Genomic DNA, 17715 nt, shown 5'->3' with positions numbered 1-17715 from the left:
TGCATGTATTTTTAATCATTTTAATTAAAATAGCAAATGGGAAATGAGCATGCACAAATGGGAAATGAGCATGCACAGCTTCAAGCACAATGTTAATTTCCAAGCCCCCACAAACATTGTAAAGATATTAATTTGTTTAGTCATGCTCCTTGTTGTGCTTCTGGAAAATGGATGTATTTTAATTACCCATGCTCAACAGAGCAGCCATTTTAAAAGGGTTTCTATAACTGTCAAAACTCTACTGGTCCAAAGATGTTTGAGTAATCCTGTGCTGGATTATAAATCTTAGTCGCAGTGATTGGATCCACAAAACAAATTAGATTAAAACCAAAGACTACTTAATGGCTTGGAAATGCATGAACTCCAGTAACTGCCAGAACTGTGCAACATTCCCCTGCATGTACTTTTTACTTTCCTTTAAATTCTAATTTAGATGTTAAAAAATGCTCCAGACATTTATTTATTTATTGAACAGAAATTAAAACTAATATAAAAATGCCGATGATCTAAAATGTGACATGAGAAAATAGGGTCATTTCAGCTTCAGCCTTTTTTTCATTCACCTATGCTAATCCAGGGGGAAATGAGTATAGTTCAGAAGTTCCTATAAAAATCAAAGAAATCTTTGTTTTCTTCCCCCCCCCCTAAAATAATAGTTGAAGTAATACATATTTTTGCTAGCAGAAGGAATTTATTTGCTTCTTCTGGGCACATCTATGAGCTTTGCATGCTTTCTTGACATCAGCCACTTACCTTTCTCTGTCCTCAGCAGTCCAGCAACAGGAACCACAGGAACAGTTGATATCTTCAAGTCCAGTCTGGAGTGAGTAGGAGAGGGGGAAGCCTGGGAAGTTGGGAATTTCTTGGAGAAAATAGGAAGGAGTAACTGGAAGAGGATTCAGATCTCCAGACCAGTTTTCTGCATATGCAAACTCCAGCTGTTTTGCGACTGTGGTTTTCAAAATTCCCAGCCTGCAAGGTCTTTTGGGGAGTTGCAGCCACAACACATCTGGGCTTCCAAACTAGGGAAGGTTGTTTTAAATATGGATGAAGCTGGGAAGTGAGGGACAGGAAGAAACACTGTTAAATGTTTCTGGTTATAACAGGAAAAACACAAAACAAAAGGATAAGATTATTTTTCACTGGTGAATCTTCATGTGTTTTGTGTGTGAAATGAACTGCATTTACTTGAAAACTCTGTGTTATTTGTTAAGGGACTGTTTGCATGGGGTTAAGTATCCAAATTATTTGACCAAATTGGGGCTGTTTGAGCCCCATTCGTGTGAAAAGCTATAGAATAAGAAAAATAGTAAAACTTCCCAGTTTACTTCCATATTAACAATCCTTTTCTTAAGGTTGTTTCTCATTGATAACATAGGGCTACTTCACTCAATATAAATGGGTGTCCTCCAGGCAACCATGATGTCATTGGCTAATTCTTTCGACCCGGAAACTCCTTAAACAGTGCCTCTGACCACGAATGGGACTGGACTCAATATAAATTAGCAGATGCTCTAATATATCCATTATAAATTACATAAGTTTGAATCTAGATTAAGTTAATTGGATTTACTTTCCAAGGAAATTAATTGAATTTAAATTGTAACTAAGATTCCAATTGATTTCAGACTTGTGGGTAGAACCTTTGTTCCCATTTCAGGTTTCTCATCTTCGGTTTTAACATCTATGAAAAAAACCCGTAGAGTTGCATCCTTTTATTTAGAAAAATTATGTCATATCCTAAAATGCTTAATTGGCACATATCGGGGTGGTGATGTCAAGGATTGAAATGGAAAAAGAAAAAACTGTAGGCAAATGTAATTAAATGTTGGAGCCATGACATTACAGTACTCCAAGTAGTTGCCATCTAGATTTGTTTTTGGTTGCAGAGAGAAAAGCTAAGGGGATAATTTATATTTTCTTTAAAATATTGTAGAATCATTCAAAAATTGAAAATTATTTCAAAGATTGGCCTATAATTGAACCCACAATTTTGGTTATAAGTCAAGACAATTGTAAACCCTGCACAATTTTATGACCTTTTTTTGTGATGGCCATTAAGCAAATGTGATGATCATAAAGTGAACTTCATAGTCATAAAGTGAACACTACGGTCATTAAGCAAACCCATTGTTCGTTATGGGCTTTTTTTTTTTTTTTTTGCTGGAAACCAGAATGCCGCTTTCCTGCAAAAATGTCACGGATCACAATTATGTGACCTCAGAATGCCACAAATGGCTATAAAAGTAGACAAATTGTCAAATGCCCAAAATCCAGTCACATGGGGGAAGGTGGCTGTTGGAACTCTGAATTTAGGTAGTAAGTCCTTTTTTCAGGGTCTGTTGTAATTTCAAACTAAATGACAGGTCAGAAATTGAGGAGTACCTGTAATAATTTTAATTTGGGAATTTGCCATCACACTCATCCCTCGGCTTATAGTCTTCATTTTTTGCAATGTGTTTTTTAAAAAATGACGGTTTTAAGTATACAATTCCCATATCTTCTAATACTTGAACCTGTGATTGATTTGGCTAAATTTAACTCAGCCACCCATTTAACCATCCTGTGACAGCATTGGATGAAGTAGACTATTGGCCCGTACGGGGTCAGAAAAGCCTGTCCATTTCAGTAAAACAGTATTTCTGCTGCTACAAAACTGACACATCTTCGGTTCTCAAACATGAAACTTGTAATTTGGCTGATTGTTGTTGTGGTCCTGTCACGGCAACTGAATGAATTTACATTATTCCCGGAGATAGCCCAATGCCTTTTGTTCCTAATTGTTGACTGCCTGCCTTGCAACCTAGCTGAAAGGAGCCCCTCTAATATTCTGAAAGGCCTGTTTTGGGTGACTCGGTTTGTCTTCATTTTCTTTGCGGTACAGGTTTTAACTGCCTGTGTGAGGAGAAGCCACCACCTGCAGGAGTCCAGAAGGGAACCCTAAGGAACAGAGCCATTTCTCACACCAGCATAGCTTCTAGGGAGAACTTTGTAGAGCGAGCATTCAGAGAATTAGAACACAGCTCTAGTAAGGGTAGGAGACTGAAATTTAGAAGGCGTAAGAGAATTACGTATGGAGAAGGCAAAATTAATGCTTTGAAAATTGTTTGTTGGTATTTCTCATGTAAGTGCACAAAGCTTGGCTTCTGGAAGGATGGCTGAATTACTTCTTCCAACATCCCAGATCATTAGGATACTATTGTACTATTTAGGGCTACTGGGATTTATAGTTCAGCAACATCGGGAGAGCTGCGTATTGTGTATCCTTGCATAAGTCAATCTTTGGCAGTAGTAATTGTACTAAAGTCAGTATTTAAAAAAAGCAAAATTGCTTAGATTCAACCTATTGGTCTAATTTTAAATACAGCGTCTTTTACAAACTGATTTTTGCTAACTTTATATTTTCTAGTCTAGCTTCATGGATATAGTTTACTCCAAGTCAATATTGGGGTATAAATGCCATTTGCTTTGTTCTTTTCTTTTTCTTATTTATAAAGCAATGCATTTTAGTAAATAGACATTCCTAAACAAAAAATACTGAATTTATATATATTTTTTTAAATGAAATAGTTTGACAGTGTGGTTTCTTTTTCCAATAAACATAATCCAATTTAAAACAATTTTTCTATTACATTATGGTGCTATCAGTACTTTGGAGCACTTACAAAAATGAAGTCTGCTTTGTAACATGCATTATTTTCTTTTCTAGACTTCATGAATGTTTACTACCAGATCCGTTCCAGCCAGTTGGACCGCTCTGTCAAGGGGCTGAAGGAGCATTTTCGTAAGAATAGTTCTTCCTCGGGCATCCCATACTCTCCTGCAGTTCAGAACAAGAGGAAAGACACCCCTACCAAAAAACCAATAAAAAGGCCAGGTTAGTCTGAAATTTCAGATATAATTTCTGTGTAATAGTCTTGGAAAATCAAAGCCCGGACATTTTATTTGCTTTTTAATCAGTATAGTCTGAGGAGAAAAAATTGCTTTGTTTTAGGGTTAGTATTTGATCCCATGTAGTATATTTGTAAAGGGTTGGTAGACTGCTTAAATTTCCAAGTAAATCTGGAGATCTTACAAAAAAAAATAATCAGTTAACCAGTGTTTCTCAACCTTGACAATTTTAAGGCATGTGGACTTCAACTCCCAGAATTCCACAGCCAGCATTGCTGGCTGTGGAATTCTGGGAGTTGAAGTCCACATGCCTTAAAATTGTCAAGGTTGAGAAACACTGAGTTAAACGATCTGAGGTAGAAATGTCATTCCTTGAAATAGTGCTGGTTCAAGGCTAAAGCGTTACACCAATCCCACAACAGCACCCTTTTATCTATTCCCATGGTATCCTGTCCTGTCAAGGTTTCCTTAGACCAGGTATCCCTATCCAGAGGCTTAAGTTGCAGAATGGTTTCTATACACGACTAAGTATTCATAGATTCATAATGGATGTGGTTAATCACAAAGGACTGAAAGGCAAAGCAGAGAAGCTAAATAAATAACTGAGTAGTAAGTGTCCAACTGGAATGAAGTATCTAGGTGACCTTGGCTGATGTCCAAAAGCTGATTTATATTGGCATTACCAACCACTAGGGCATACAGGGCTTTAGTAGACAGACAAAACCCAAAATCCACATCTCCAAAGAAATCAATGGCAACACTTTTCTGTATTGCGGCCAAGAAAATGGCATGAACACGCCAATGAGGTCAGCAGAAGTCAAGCTTGACTTGAAAGAGATTTTACTTTTCGGATTCAAAGCCTGAATGCAAGATGGAAATGAAATCTGATCTATGATATAAGCAGGTATCCTATGGAACCAATAGCTTACTCTTTCTCATAATCCACATTCTCATTTGACACAAAGTCTGCTCATTCGTTCACTCATTCCACTCTTCCTTTTAGAATCCCCTCTGCCAAGCTCGCTCTTCTCTTCTTCACTCTTCTATTCAATTCTTCTCCTGCCATGATGCCCACAGATGTGTACAAACCCATATCCTCCCCTTTCCTCCCAAATAATTTCATCATCTTCTCCAGCCCTCTTTTACTTTATCTTCCTATCTCAGCCCTGTCTGTATTAGGCCTCTCTCCTGTCATTCTGATGACCTAAAGCCATAATACAGTAGCATCTATTCTCTTTGTAAGATTTTTTTTCTCTGTAATTAATCATTGGAGCAAAGGCCTTAATTTTATTAGATTCTGAAATTTAACTTTTAAATGTTAACTTTTAATTTCTTTTTAGTTATGCATTTTAAAAAAAAACCACAATCTCCTTAAGTCTATTTTTCTGATTGTTAATTTTTATTAAGATTAGCTACTCTAGGGCAGATTGCTTCATATAATGAGTTTATAGAGTAGCTGATAGTTAAATAAAAATGATAAGTGTTAGAGAAGGCAATAATTAAGGCCCCCTAATAACATTTTCTTATCTTTGATAAAATGAATTTGCAACATAATGTTTCAGGAGGAATACCCTGCAGAATGAAGCTATGAATTGTAGAAGACATAGATGAGTAGGGGGTTGTAGAACATGCAAGTTAAATTGTCAGGCATGAAAACATCATTATTTTGGGGAGTTTTAAAAAATGTTTACTTACATCTTTGACAGTCCACATCCCAGGTGTGTATTATGTATGCCCTTTCTACAGCTTCTTAGAATGTATTATTGCGTTTTGCAATATATGCAATTTCAGATTCATTATATGGTACTTCTGCTACCAAAGGGAATGCTTGGCAAACCCCAGTTGGATATCTCAAAACTAAGCCATCTCCTAATTTTTTTCCCCTGAAAGTTGGCCAATACTGAAACAAGGCAAGAAGATTGGGGCTAAAGTCATCTACAACAATCAACTTCACATACGTGCATCTTTGTTAATTTATCAAATGCTCCCCACTTCCTGCTGTACCTGTAGACAAATTTATTGAGCCAAAGGCTTTTCCTTTTTTCCAGTGACATCCATCTGAAATGACAAATGCTATCAGAAAGGGCATACTAATTCCTCTGGTTTGTAAGACAATAGATTCACTGAATTCTGCTTTTGACATTTCCAGCCAGGAAAACATTGCATGCATGAAGTGGAGGGCCAGTTCAATGGACGAGATAGGACTAATTCACACATTTTTTAAAAAAATGGTCAGATATGGTAAGCCACTTGCCCATAACACCTATAATGAAACAATTGCTTCTCATATGCTGGGCAATCTAGGTCTGGTAGCATTTTGAATTGATCTGTCAGAAAGGATAACTGTATGTATCTAAAAGAGCCCCACAAAGCAATTTGACAAAATAATGGAAGATAATTGTGCCTTCATAATTCTTTGGCAGGTAAGAAATCTTCTATTTCTCAGAAACGATTCACCTCTCAAGGGCAGTTCTAGAGGGGAAATTCTAATGTCTCTGTCAAATTGTCGCAATTGGTTTCTTTTGTTGGAATGCAATCATCTCTTATTTTGTCTCTTGCCCATCTTGAATGATAGGCAAGGAAACAACTAGTCCATTTTCTATAAATGTTAAACCCTATCCTCCCAGTCAGTTTTAAACTTCTGAGTTCTGTTCCATGGTTTTAACAGTAGTGTATCATAAAGTGAAAAAGATAAACTGACACCGTACAAAGCTGTGCTGCATAAAAATAAGGTTCTAGTATGTGAAATATTCCCACCGAAAGGTAGCTGGATTTTTGGAGAGCTTGCCTTTGATATTGATATTGTTGCATATTTTAATATTGTGGTTCCCCGTGCTTTTAATCAAAATGCAAAGTAAGATGTAGCGAACCTCCCTTTAAAGGAAGTGTTTAATGTAAAGAAACTGCAAATTATGTTCAATAATTGTGTGCAACTTTAAGATCAGTTAGTTAAAAAAAACACTCTTAACTTGTCAGAATTAAAACTGACACCTCCACCCCAAGCAGAGAAAAGTTACTGCCTCAGAATGATTTCTGTACAGAAACCTCTGTGGATCCATTCTCAAAAGATGTTTCTTCCCCCAAAGAAGTCCAGTTTAGTCCTTCTTTCTAGGCTGGCTACAAGTCATCTGCTTGTTCCAGTTTTACCTTCCTGCTGGTGAATGCTAACTAACCTTCTGTACAAAAATCATTGAATGCTTCCAGGATGCTTGCATGGCAGTAGTTTTCTGAGGACAGCTGGGTAAGATGGGAAGCAACAGCTTGTTCCTCCTCTCCTGCTTGATCACTGCTTCTACCTTGAATGTGATGCCTTCATTAGTAACCACCATGCTATCCCGCTTGGTTCAAAAGTGCCTAATCAAGAGAAATAAATCTAGAACAAAGGCATTTGACTTCCAATAGAATCCATCAAGGCGTAATTAGGATGCTAAGTACTCTGCTCTTCAGTAGCACAGAATTAATACCCAGCAGCACTTAGTGTGTCTGGAGATAAACATGGTTAATTGTTCTTATGCAAATTGGAGGAGGATGCTAAGACATGAAGGGTCCTTATCTGTGGAGAGCATGGAGGGCTAACATTGCAGTCTTGCATTGCGATTAGCTCATGCTGATGCTTGCTGCATACATAATAGCTAAACTTTTATTGAGGTTACCAACCAAAAAGGAAGTTTTCCAGTTATGGGGGAAATAAAGACAGGTGCATCTTAATGTGCCGTCAGTCACCTAGAAGAATACTAAACATGCTTTTATTAATATAACTGATCTCATAATTTATTGCAACTCTTAATCTTTTTGACTTGGGCAGTCTTTGTAAGTCCTTCGTAAAGAAAGCCCAATGTTTGGAGCATTATTTGAAATAGTCTAAATATAATACCTATGAATTGCGATCCTAAGTTAAAAATAGTTTTAAAAGAATTCTTTAGGATTCTTGTCAGAAAATAACATTTAATGAGGCACAAGTTCAACATAGATATCACATAATTTTCTTCCTATTGTGAATCGGCTTCAAGGACGTTATCTATCATCCTATTCGTGGCATACTGGTAACTTCGTTGGAGATACTTTCTCCTCCCTTTTTGTTTATTTTGTTTTATTCTCTTGAGACTCCATATTATACTCTGAGTTTTCTTTATATCGTATAAATCTTTCACCTTTTGTACATTATTCCAAATAGATGAAATGTGTGAATTGAATTAAGATAGCACACTTATGTTTGCTTTTCATGATTTGCATTTCATGTATACACTCCATGTATGGTCGCAATGTTTTTTTATTTGCTTTGACACCAAATATTTTCAGTATCTATGTAGCATACGCCACTTGAGCCAGATGTAGTGTGGCAGTGAGGAGATGCCGTATGCCACTCCTATTCTATATCATATCTATACTGTAATCTCTCTCTACTGTCAGGATATTGGGATTGTCTTGTTTTGTTGCGTTTTGGCAGAAGTGCAATTTTTTTTTCATTATGTGTTTAAATATTTATAAAAGTTTTTTTTTACAAAAAAAAAAATCTTTCCAGTTTGTTCAATTTCAGGAGGTTTTACCTATAGTAGATTTCTGTGAAATAATAACTACAGCCCAGAGAAATATCTAGCATTTGTGTATTCCAGCCTGTTGCTCTGCTTCCATTATTTATTTTGTTGCATGTTTACTAATACTTCTCATGTAAAACAAGATTTATTTATAGAGTGACATGCTAATGCTTTCTCTTTTGTGCTTTTTTCAGTGTTTCTAAGTTGCAACATCCTGCTTCGGCCGTTTAATGCTCTCTTTTTAAAAATACTATTATTTTAAAAATATTTTCGGGTGTAATTGTACTTGTGAATAAATGAAGATCAAAGTCCTGGGATGGGGAGAAAACCAGCTTGACCTCTTGTCCCTTTTTTTAGTTTTTATTGCTAGAAAGAGATGTGAAGTGGCCTGTTAAATTAACTCTTGATTTCTGTTGACTGTCGGCTTTTCTCGGTGCTTGCCCTGTTTTGTGCAGATCAAGCCTTCTCTTTACTTTCTTCTTTATCATGCTCTGTCCGTGGTGAGAATCATGCTCTGTCCATGGTGAGAATGCTCAGGAATAACACTAGCATTATTTCTTTGGTCAACTGTTTCTGGGAGAAAGGAATGGATTTTTATTTTTTTGTGTGGCCTTGAAAGTCAACTTTCACAGAGGAATCTAGTAAAATGCTATGAAATCTTAACTCTGTTAATGACTATCTGCTTAGAAAGAGAATATTCTGAGTCTTTCCATTTGCGGTATATAAAGCCTAAAAAATTAGGTAGTTTCTTCTAAACAGATTCAGCATCAGCTAGATATGGTGATTGGCCTCTGTGTTTCTCTGTCAATTATCTGTAAACATTGCAAACATTACCAGGTTCTTCTCTCATAATAATTGTAGTTAAAATGGAGAGGGGGAATCCTAGTGTACAGTGTAGATGCGCTGTATCTAATTTGAGGCCTAATGCGATTAGTTGACTTCCTCTTCATTCATACAGAGCATCTCTTTGGAATGAAGAGTCTTTTCCATGCTTGTGGTCTCAAGCAATCAGCTAAGATAAGTCATACAGCGGACCAGATGCCACCAGATGCCTGCTTTTGACAAAAAAAAGCTTCTACTTTATTTTCTTCTGGGATTCAAAGTGATTAATAAGTTAATCAAAATAATTATATCCACAAAATAAATGGAAAAAGTAATAAAACATGCAGTATAATTGACAACCAGCATCTACAAAATCAGCAACAAGCCAAAGTTAACCCTGGGGTAAATTTGCCTTCTCAGTCTTCTCCAGAAGCTTCCCCAAAGAGCTGCATCTGACCAAGATAAAGAGACCAACTTGTAGAAGGAGAAGGCATGCCACAGTGAAAGCAGAGCAAGTGGAAAGGCTCAGTTCATGGTAACCACCGGCTTCATTTCTGTAGTTAGAAGAACTCTGACACTGCTGCCCACCGTAGCCTGCTGAGGATCCACTATAGAGATATGTTTTTCAAGGCCAAATGCTGCTTCAAGAGGGCCTTGATCCAAACAGCAGAATTTATTTGTTTATTATTTGTAACACTTCTATATGTATATTACTAAAACCCTTGAGACGTTTCTATATACGGAGACATCCAACTATCTTTCACTGATAGCAAGAAAGCTAAGCAGGGTTATATATGGATGGACGTCTACCAGGAATCCTAAGGCTGTAAACTAGAAATTGAAAATAATGTCCTGGCAGAAGACAATGTCAAAGCACTTCTGTGTTCCTGATTTTTAAAAAAAAAACCCAAACCCCTATGTACATGTCCAGGTACTCTCCAAAAGCTGAATTTGACTGATGGAAGCACACGCATCCATGAAGTAGATTAAAACAATTTTTACAACTGTATTTTAGATGTCCTGATTGTTAATAGCTTTTTCATGAAAATGTTACACAACTATTCTGTGGTAAATCAGGATTCAGATATTACTGCTGGAATGGTTGTTCCATGCTTTTATCCATCCCAAGCTATACAGTATATAGTTGAACTAGAGCAGTGTTTCTCAACCTTGACCATTTTAAGGCATGTGGACTTCAACTCCCAGAATTCCACAGCCAGCAATGCTGGCTGTGGAATTCTGGGAGTTGAAGTCCACATGCCTTAAAATGGTCCAGGTTGAGAAACACTGATTACTAGAGGATGTCAGTGGCTTGAACAGCATTTCAAACCTAGTTCATATTGAGAAACTCTTTAACAATCTCTCAAAGGAAATCAGCAATTATATTAAAAGGGCACACAGCAAAAGAGTTCTGGTGCACATATACATACATATATATATATATATATGTACTGTAGAGCATTCTCACGGTTGGCTAGTGCTCTGACACTTGATTTGGAGGACCAGGTCCTGGTGGAGGATTGCTTGGTGTTTTTGTTTCTCATTCACTTCCAAGGTCTCTTTGTCTCTCCTTTCTTATGGTTCTGGTGACAGGCACGATCCGTAAGGCTCAGAACCTTCTGAAACAATATTCTCAGCAGTGTCTAGATGGGAAAAAGGGGGCCTCTAACCTCATTCCTATAGAAGGTAATCACTTCTTTCTCTTTTTCTCACTCTTGGGTTCTAACTTGGGTTTTGGATTTCTCTATGCAAGGCTTCTGTTAGCCTTTAGCCTCCACTGATGGTATGTCTTCTGGTCCCATTAGAAATAACAGAGCTTGCTTAAGAGTCGAAAAGCAAGGAGAACAAAAGGGATGAATATAAAAGAGTAGTGGGTAATTGTTTATATAGCTTGAATGCTTGCTGAGTCATCTAAATTTAAGGATACTGATTCTGTGAGGCAATTTTGATTGGCTAACAGAAGTTCCATGGTAGCTTGGGGACTTTTTCCTTCACATTCTGTCCTTATATACTTCATTTACATAGGTAGTAGCCCTTTCAACCTTGATTAGATCAAAATTGTTCAACTGAGGTGCAACTTCGCGCTAGCCCTTCCTCCTCCTAGGGAGTCCATGTTGAAATAAAGCCAACAACTGTTGAAAATTGTGGTTGCACTTGCTTTTTTGTTCCGAGGCTGCATTGCGTCATGACTTTATCCTGCTTGAAACTGCTACTACTACTGCTGTAGTGTCCCACCATAGGTTGTGTTATCAGGATTTTTTTTCCTAAATGTTTGATGAACCAATAAAACTCAAAGGATAAACACTGGTGCTGTGATGGTCCTGGATAAACCGCTCCTTCTGTTAATGCCCACTGACATCTCACTAGGTCATGAGCATGATTTACGAGTTAAGCATCATTCCGATTCCTTGGTTGACAAGCACGGGTCAGTTGCTGGTAAGTACCATATAAAACATTAAGGCTGACTAATTTGACTTCTTTCTTTTTTTAGCATTTCTTGCAATATTCTCTTAGAATGCTTCCAAGAAAATGTTGTTTTCCAGAATTAGAACGGCTAAAATTTGCAAGATGTAGAGGAGCTGTGTTGATTACTGTGCTGAAACTTACTGATGTAAGATGCAAAATAAGATTTAACAGGGCCATAGTGGAAGGCACCGAAGCAGATTCATTGACTGTAGGAACTTGTCTCCTTTGCCACTCTTGTTCTCATCCCCATCCCAGCTTAAAGTTGCTGCGTCAGATCATTATACGGGATTCTTTGCTCACCCTGCCTATTTTCAAATCTTAGTAATTAATCTTTTTCCCTCTTCATTCTGCTGGAATGCATTTTTATACACTTATCATAGGCGTGTTCCATATATTTGAGTAATGGATAGATGAATAGGTTCTCTTGGCATATGAAATTGAGCAGACTGTTTCCTTACACAGAGTCAGAAGGAACATATAAAAATGGAATTAAATACCTTCATTCTGCTAGCTCTTTTATCTTTACCAAGCCCCTAATTTGATAGGGAGCATTTGTTACATTTTCCCCTCACTTAATAGAATATATGCTGTTTATGACATGGGTATGTGTAATGGCAAAATGGATGTCTGTTCTTTCCCTATGCATCATGAAGGATATCACTTCAATCATTTGGTGCAGCAGATAGCATGTTGTAAATCTATATCTGCATAGTCAGTGCTATGCATCTTAGTGACTGGCAGAAAGTAAGTGATGCATTCACAGGACCAATAGATACCATTCTCAAGCAAGATTCTAAAAAAAATCTTATTTTGGCATTAAATGAAATCTTATCCTTATCTCTGTCCCAGAATCCAGACATTGCAGCGTCATTATATTGAACAATAGTTATGAAAGCCCCGTTCTTAATTTTAATATTAGATAAAATCAGTTGCCCTTCAGTTCAAAACATAATGCAGAAATGTGATTCTCATTCCAAAAATGCATTGCTTTTTCTGGACTGGCCATTTGAGATAGAAGGAAGGAAAATATTGTGTATGAAAACTTCTCGGAGTGAGGAGGGGGGATAGGGAGGAAAGGGAACTCATTTTGCAAAGAAAACCAGCCAGTTGGAAAGAAGAAAAGAGTTATATGACAAAATGGTTTTCAGAACACTCATAGTTTTGCCAGTATGGAACATTCATCAAATGCTGCCCGAGCAGTTTGATGTCATACAACTGGTAAAAGATGCATCATTGAATTTCTGCAGATTGGGTGGATTGGCTGTTGGATGCTGGATGAGAAAACATCAGCCATAAAGAAGTGAAGCAGAAGAATCAGGTGGTGGACCTGTTAGGGCATAATATATCTTATTTAATGAATGAATTCTAGGGGTAATAATATTTCCAAATATTCCCATAATTTCATTAGTTATGAATAATAAAATATAAAAAGTTCTAGAAACTTTTTCAAGCATATTAGTTATTTCCTTTGAAACTACATCTTTTGACTAACGAACATAGGAGCACTTTGGAGACATACCAGATTCTTGAGGTGTGAATATTTTTAAAGGAATCATTCTGTTTCTAGCTATAGTATGCTTTTATTCTTGGAATAAAGACTTCATTAAGAATGGAGTATGTTATTTTAGACGATATCTGAACCTAGCCTGTTGAAAGTATTGCATTGTTTATTTAAGAAATTAGAAATTTGATAAGTTAGCGTTGCTCTGATATGTAGAGAATTTACAAATGATAAATATTAAATAAATGGTAATTGATTCTTCTTAATTAAGTTGTAAATTAATTCCCAAATCCCTAGTCAGAAATATGTAAGATAGGAGCTCTGCAGGCTTTAGCAAAAATCTATTGTAAAGATATCAAGTATCAGTATTTATAGTAATTAAAGAATGTACAAGAGAAAGATATGTTGAACAATTCACATTCGGTCTTTCTTCTATATATGTACATCTTAAGGTACTTTATACTACCCATTTTACAATACCTGATAATTTTGATAAAGTTTTATCTTGTTGATAAAAAGATAGAACATCCAATATCTATTATGTGTATCAGGTGGATGTATTTACTTGGCAGGTTTATCTTGTGATTAGATAAATGGCACAAAGTTGCATCACTTAAACAATTGATAGACTTTAGTTTTAATATTCTGCTATATTTAACTGTTCTGTATTTATTCATATGTTTATATGTCAGCTAAAAGAAACTAGCATCTTACGTTCTTTTATAACCCCCATAGGGAGAGATGACATGTTGGACATGGAGATTGATGCGTACATCCACTGTGTGAGTGCCTTCATAAAACTGGCCCAGAGCGAGTACCAGCTACTAACTGAAATCATCCCAGAGCATCATCAGAAGAAGACATTTGATTCCCTTATTCAGGTCTCTTCAAAACATAGCATGCCCTTCCTTTGGTTATACTTCAAAATCTTATATTCACTTTTGTAACTCAACTAATATTTGCTTTTTTATAGGAGTCTTTAGACAACTTGATGATTGAGGGAGATAATATTGTGTCTGCAGCCCGGAAGGCCATTATGCGTCACGATTACTCAGCTGTGCTGACTATCTTCCCCATCCTAAGGCATTTAAAGCAGACAAAGCCAGAATTTGATCAGGTTTTGCAGGTAATGAAACTACGGTAGACTCTACTAGATCACATAAACTCAGAATTCAGTGTCTAGTTTTTCACGGCAGAGTGGTAATGGTTGCAAACAGTTGTGAACTATAGGCGTTTGATTGACAACCTGCGTGTCCAAAGTCAACTGAAAGAGTAATAGATACCAAATCCAAATGCTGAGATGGGTAGCTATAGAAATCAAATAAATAAATGTACACTCTGGACTAGTAAGCAGAACTAGTACAAAGCTCAAAGGAAACAGTTCACAGAAAGCAGGAGTCAAGCTAAGCAAAAACCGGTTGGTGACTACTACTTCTACCTGCTGTTCCTGTTTCATTAGGAGCCACGAGTCTAGGAGGAACCCCAAGTTGCAGGCCTGCTCCTTGATGGTAGTACCATTTCATTCAGAGTTCTGGAAACTGAGAGCTTCTAAAGAAATAGTATCTCCCTCTTGATAAAATTACTCTGTTCTGCTTCATCCTGTCCCTCACAGCCTTCTCGAGCACCAGGTCAGGACCTCCATTACATCTCTTGCTTGGCTTAGGAAAGAGATATACAGTATCGTTAGCTTTCATTCAGTGTCAGTAATAATAAAATTTATGAGGGTCCCACATATAGTATAAAACAGATCCCACGTGACCAACTGCATTTTTTTTATTGTCACTAAGAAAAGGGTCTCCAAGCAGGGGTTCATAGCAAAGGTGGTCGTACTCTGATCTTATTCCTAATCTCTTTCAGCCTGACCAAATGTAAAAGTGGAAACTGGAAAGAGGGCATCTCTGAAAGCAAACACAGCAGACTCAGTGCTGTGAAATGCCTGGCCATATAAATCATTAAGAGAAACAAAAGGAAAATAATTTCTATCTATATAGTGGAACTAGATCAAGAAGGACTTTCATAAGGATAGCAAATATTAAATTGCATTGCGAGACCAGGGAAATCAGCATAAGGAATAGTCACGATATGTTTCTTTCTGCCCAGAGGTATACAGCTGAATTCTACACTATCTGAAACTTCCAGAGAGTTTTCATATATAGGGTTCATTTCACACAGATGCAATGTCAATTCTTACATGACTCAGGTTAGACATTGTTATTGTTGTAATTATTATTTAAACTTGTATGCTGCCTGAACCTCAATGGTGGTAATAAAGAAAATACAATAAAACATGAAGGAAAAAGTTAGCAATTCCTTATCTGGATTATCTAGACCTCTCGCTGAGATGAAGTGAGAGGTCTAGATAAAGAGCTAGGTCTTCACCGCTCTTCAACAGTACAGTGGAGGCTATCCAGATCTCGAGGGAAACCTTGTTCCAGAGGGCAGGTGCTACCTCAGAGAAGATGCACTTCCAGAGTCCTGAGAAATGACTTTGCTTAATTGAAGGAACCTGGATCATGCCAACTCTGCAGGATTGAATTGGCCTGATAGATGTTATGGGAGACAGGCAGTCTCTCAAGTAACCAGGCCCAATGCCATTAAGGTTAGTTGCTTAAGTAGATTTGCCCCTAGAAGCATGGAACATTTTTGGGGAGTCTTAACTTCTCAAATTAATGGTGATAAGTTAAGCTGCCTTGTATGATAATGAGAAATACTTTAATGCACATGCTCAGCTCAGGCAGGAAAGGGAGTAATATTAGATAAGATTCAATCTGTCAGGGAGCACATGCTGTGCCTAGCAAGGCATTTAATCAAGAAAGTTTTAAGCTTTCTTGACTCTGATGTAAACCTTATATGAGATCTTTATACCACAACAGAAATGTGAGTGATTTGCTTCAGTGTCAGTTTTTATTAGTTGCTATCCCTGTTTTTTAATTGTTTTGTGCTGTGACTCATATTTCAGGGTACTGCAGCCAGCACTAAGAATAAGTTACCCAGCCTCATAACCTCAATGGAGACCACAGGAGCCAAGGCTCTGGAACATTTTGCAGACAATATCAAGGTAATTATCATCCCTCTGGTGGTGAATTATCTCTTTGCCACCAAAAGCAATCCAACAAGCTTGTGGAAATGTTTCAGTTGTTAATTTTGTAGTAATAACCACAAACTCCAGAAATTATCCTGGAGAAGAGAAAGAAAATCTGTCTCTATGTTTTCTTGAATGTAAGGCACATTTCTGACTAAATGTATTGGATAATACTTCTCAATCAGAGGCATTTCCAACCATATAACAAAGTTCTCACCCTTTTAAAATATCCGCATTTCATCTGATTGAAAAAGAGAACATTAATTATGGGTAAATCAAACATACTAATGGAAGTGGCTTAAAATATGCATCTATCCAAACATCTTTTTTTTCAGTTACCAGTAGGTGGTGCCCTTGGTCTTTAGGGCCATGGAAAGCATGAGGTGGTTCAATTCATTCATATAATTTATTTATCAGATCAAATTTATTTATAAAATTTATTTGCCACCCATCTCATGGTTCAGGTGACTCTTTGTAAAAAAAAGACAATCATTTTAAACCATTCTTAACTATTTCATCAATGTTTTTTTTCTTTCCAGAACAATCCAGATAAGGAATATAATATGCCAAAAGATGGGACAGTTCATGAACTCACCAGCAATGTATGTGAAAACAATTCCGAATGTCTTGGTAACATCAGGCCTGTAACTGACCCCCTCTCTTTTGTTTTGCAGTATTGGGAGAAACTTAATTTTGTAAGATTAAACTACTTTTCCTGTCAGAGCTTGGGATTAGTCTATTGCAGTGTTTCTCAACCTTGACAATTTTAAGGCATGTGGATTTCAACTCCCAGAATTCCACAGCCAGCATTGCTGGCTGTGGAATTCTGGGAGTTGAAGTCCACATGCCTTAAAATTGTCAAGGTTGAGAAACACTGGTCTATTGAAATTAGTATCATATCTACAAATTCTGCTTAGGCATTTTTCTTCTCTCATTTTATGTAGTTTATAGAACTTGGTGGCATTTTTGCTGGGACAAGGATAAAAGTTTTGCATAGTTCTCTCTTCTTTTTGGTTCCTATGTTGTGTGCTAAAGAAGAAATGTGACTTAAATGGGAGCCATGTTATCCCTAGTCTTGTTTCTTTCCTTGTTTCCAATCCATGTGGTCATATATACAGATGGTGAGTTTAAGCTCCAAACCTAGAACATATGAATACTTGCAACACATTAGGGACCTGCTGTAGCTTTATTAATTTTTTAATGCTTTTCTTTTACACACTTTCCACCATTTGTATCGTCCAGTTGTAGCATCGGTTACACAAATTCAGAAATACATACACAGATCTATCTACTGAAGTACATTTAGGATTTCTTCACAGGATATTGTCCTTCCAGGTCACAACCATGACTCTCAAGCCTATATTAGCCAATCTAATACTCCTTCTTCTAAAAAATCTCCTCCTTGAATTGGGATTTTG

General features: G+C 36.9%; 1 protein-coding gene across 5 annotated transcripts in view; it reads left to right on the top strand.

The window, feature by feature from the left end:
• The window catches only part of EXOC7 (exocyst complex component 7), a 42640-nt gene that overhangs the window by 9412 nt on the left and 15513 nt on the right, over window positions 1-17715 (top strand). For 3 of the 5 annotated variants that reach the window (XM_015819704.2, XM_015819703.1, XM_015819706.1), the window contains exons 6-11: window positions 3710-3877; window positions 11616-11684; window positions 13951-14096; window positions 14189-14341; window positions 16175-16273; window positions 16837-16899. In XM_015819704.2, coding sequence (XP_015675190.1) covers window positions 3710-3877; window positions 11616-11684; window positions 13951-14096; window positions 14189-14341; window positions 16175-16273; window positions 16837-16899 — 698 coding nt within the window. Of the gene's footprint in view, window positions 1-3709; window positions 3878-10841; window positions 10935-11615; window positions 11685-13950; window positions 14097-14188; window positions 14342-16174; window positions 16274-16836; window positions 16900-17715 lie in introns of all 5 variants that reach the window. The other 2 variants (XM_015819707.2, XM_015819705.2) reach the window with 2 other exon arrangements.

Source organism: Protobothrops mucrosquamatus, unplaced genomic scaffold (assembly GCF_001527695.2).
Source record: "Protobothrops mucrosquamatus isolate PMUCROS unplaced genomic scaffold, P.Mucros_1.0 scaffold969, whole genome shotgun sequence".
NCBI lineage: Eukaryota > Metazoa > Chordata > Lepidosauria > Squamata > Viperidae > Protobothrops > Protobothrops mucrosquamatus.
Note: the sequence above shows the minus strand (reverse complement) of the source record. Positions and strands in the feature narration are given on the sequence as shown.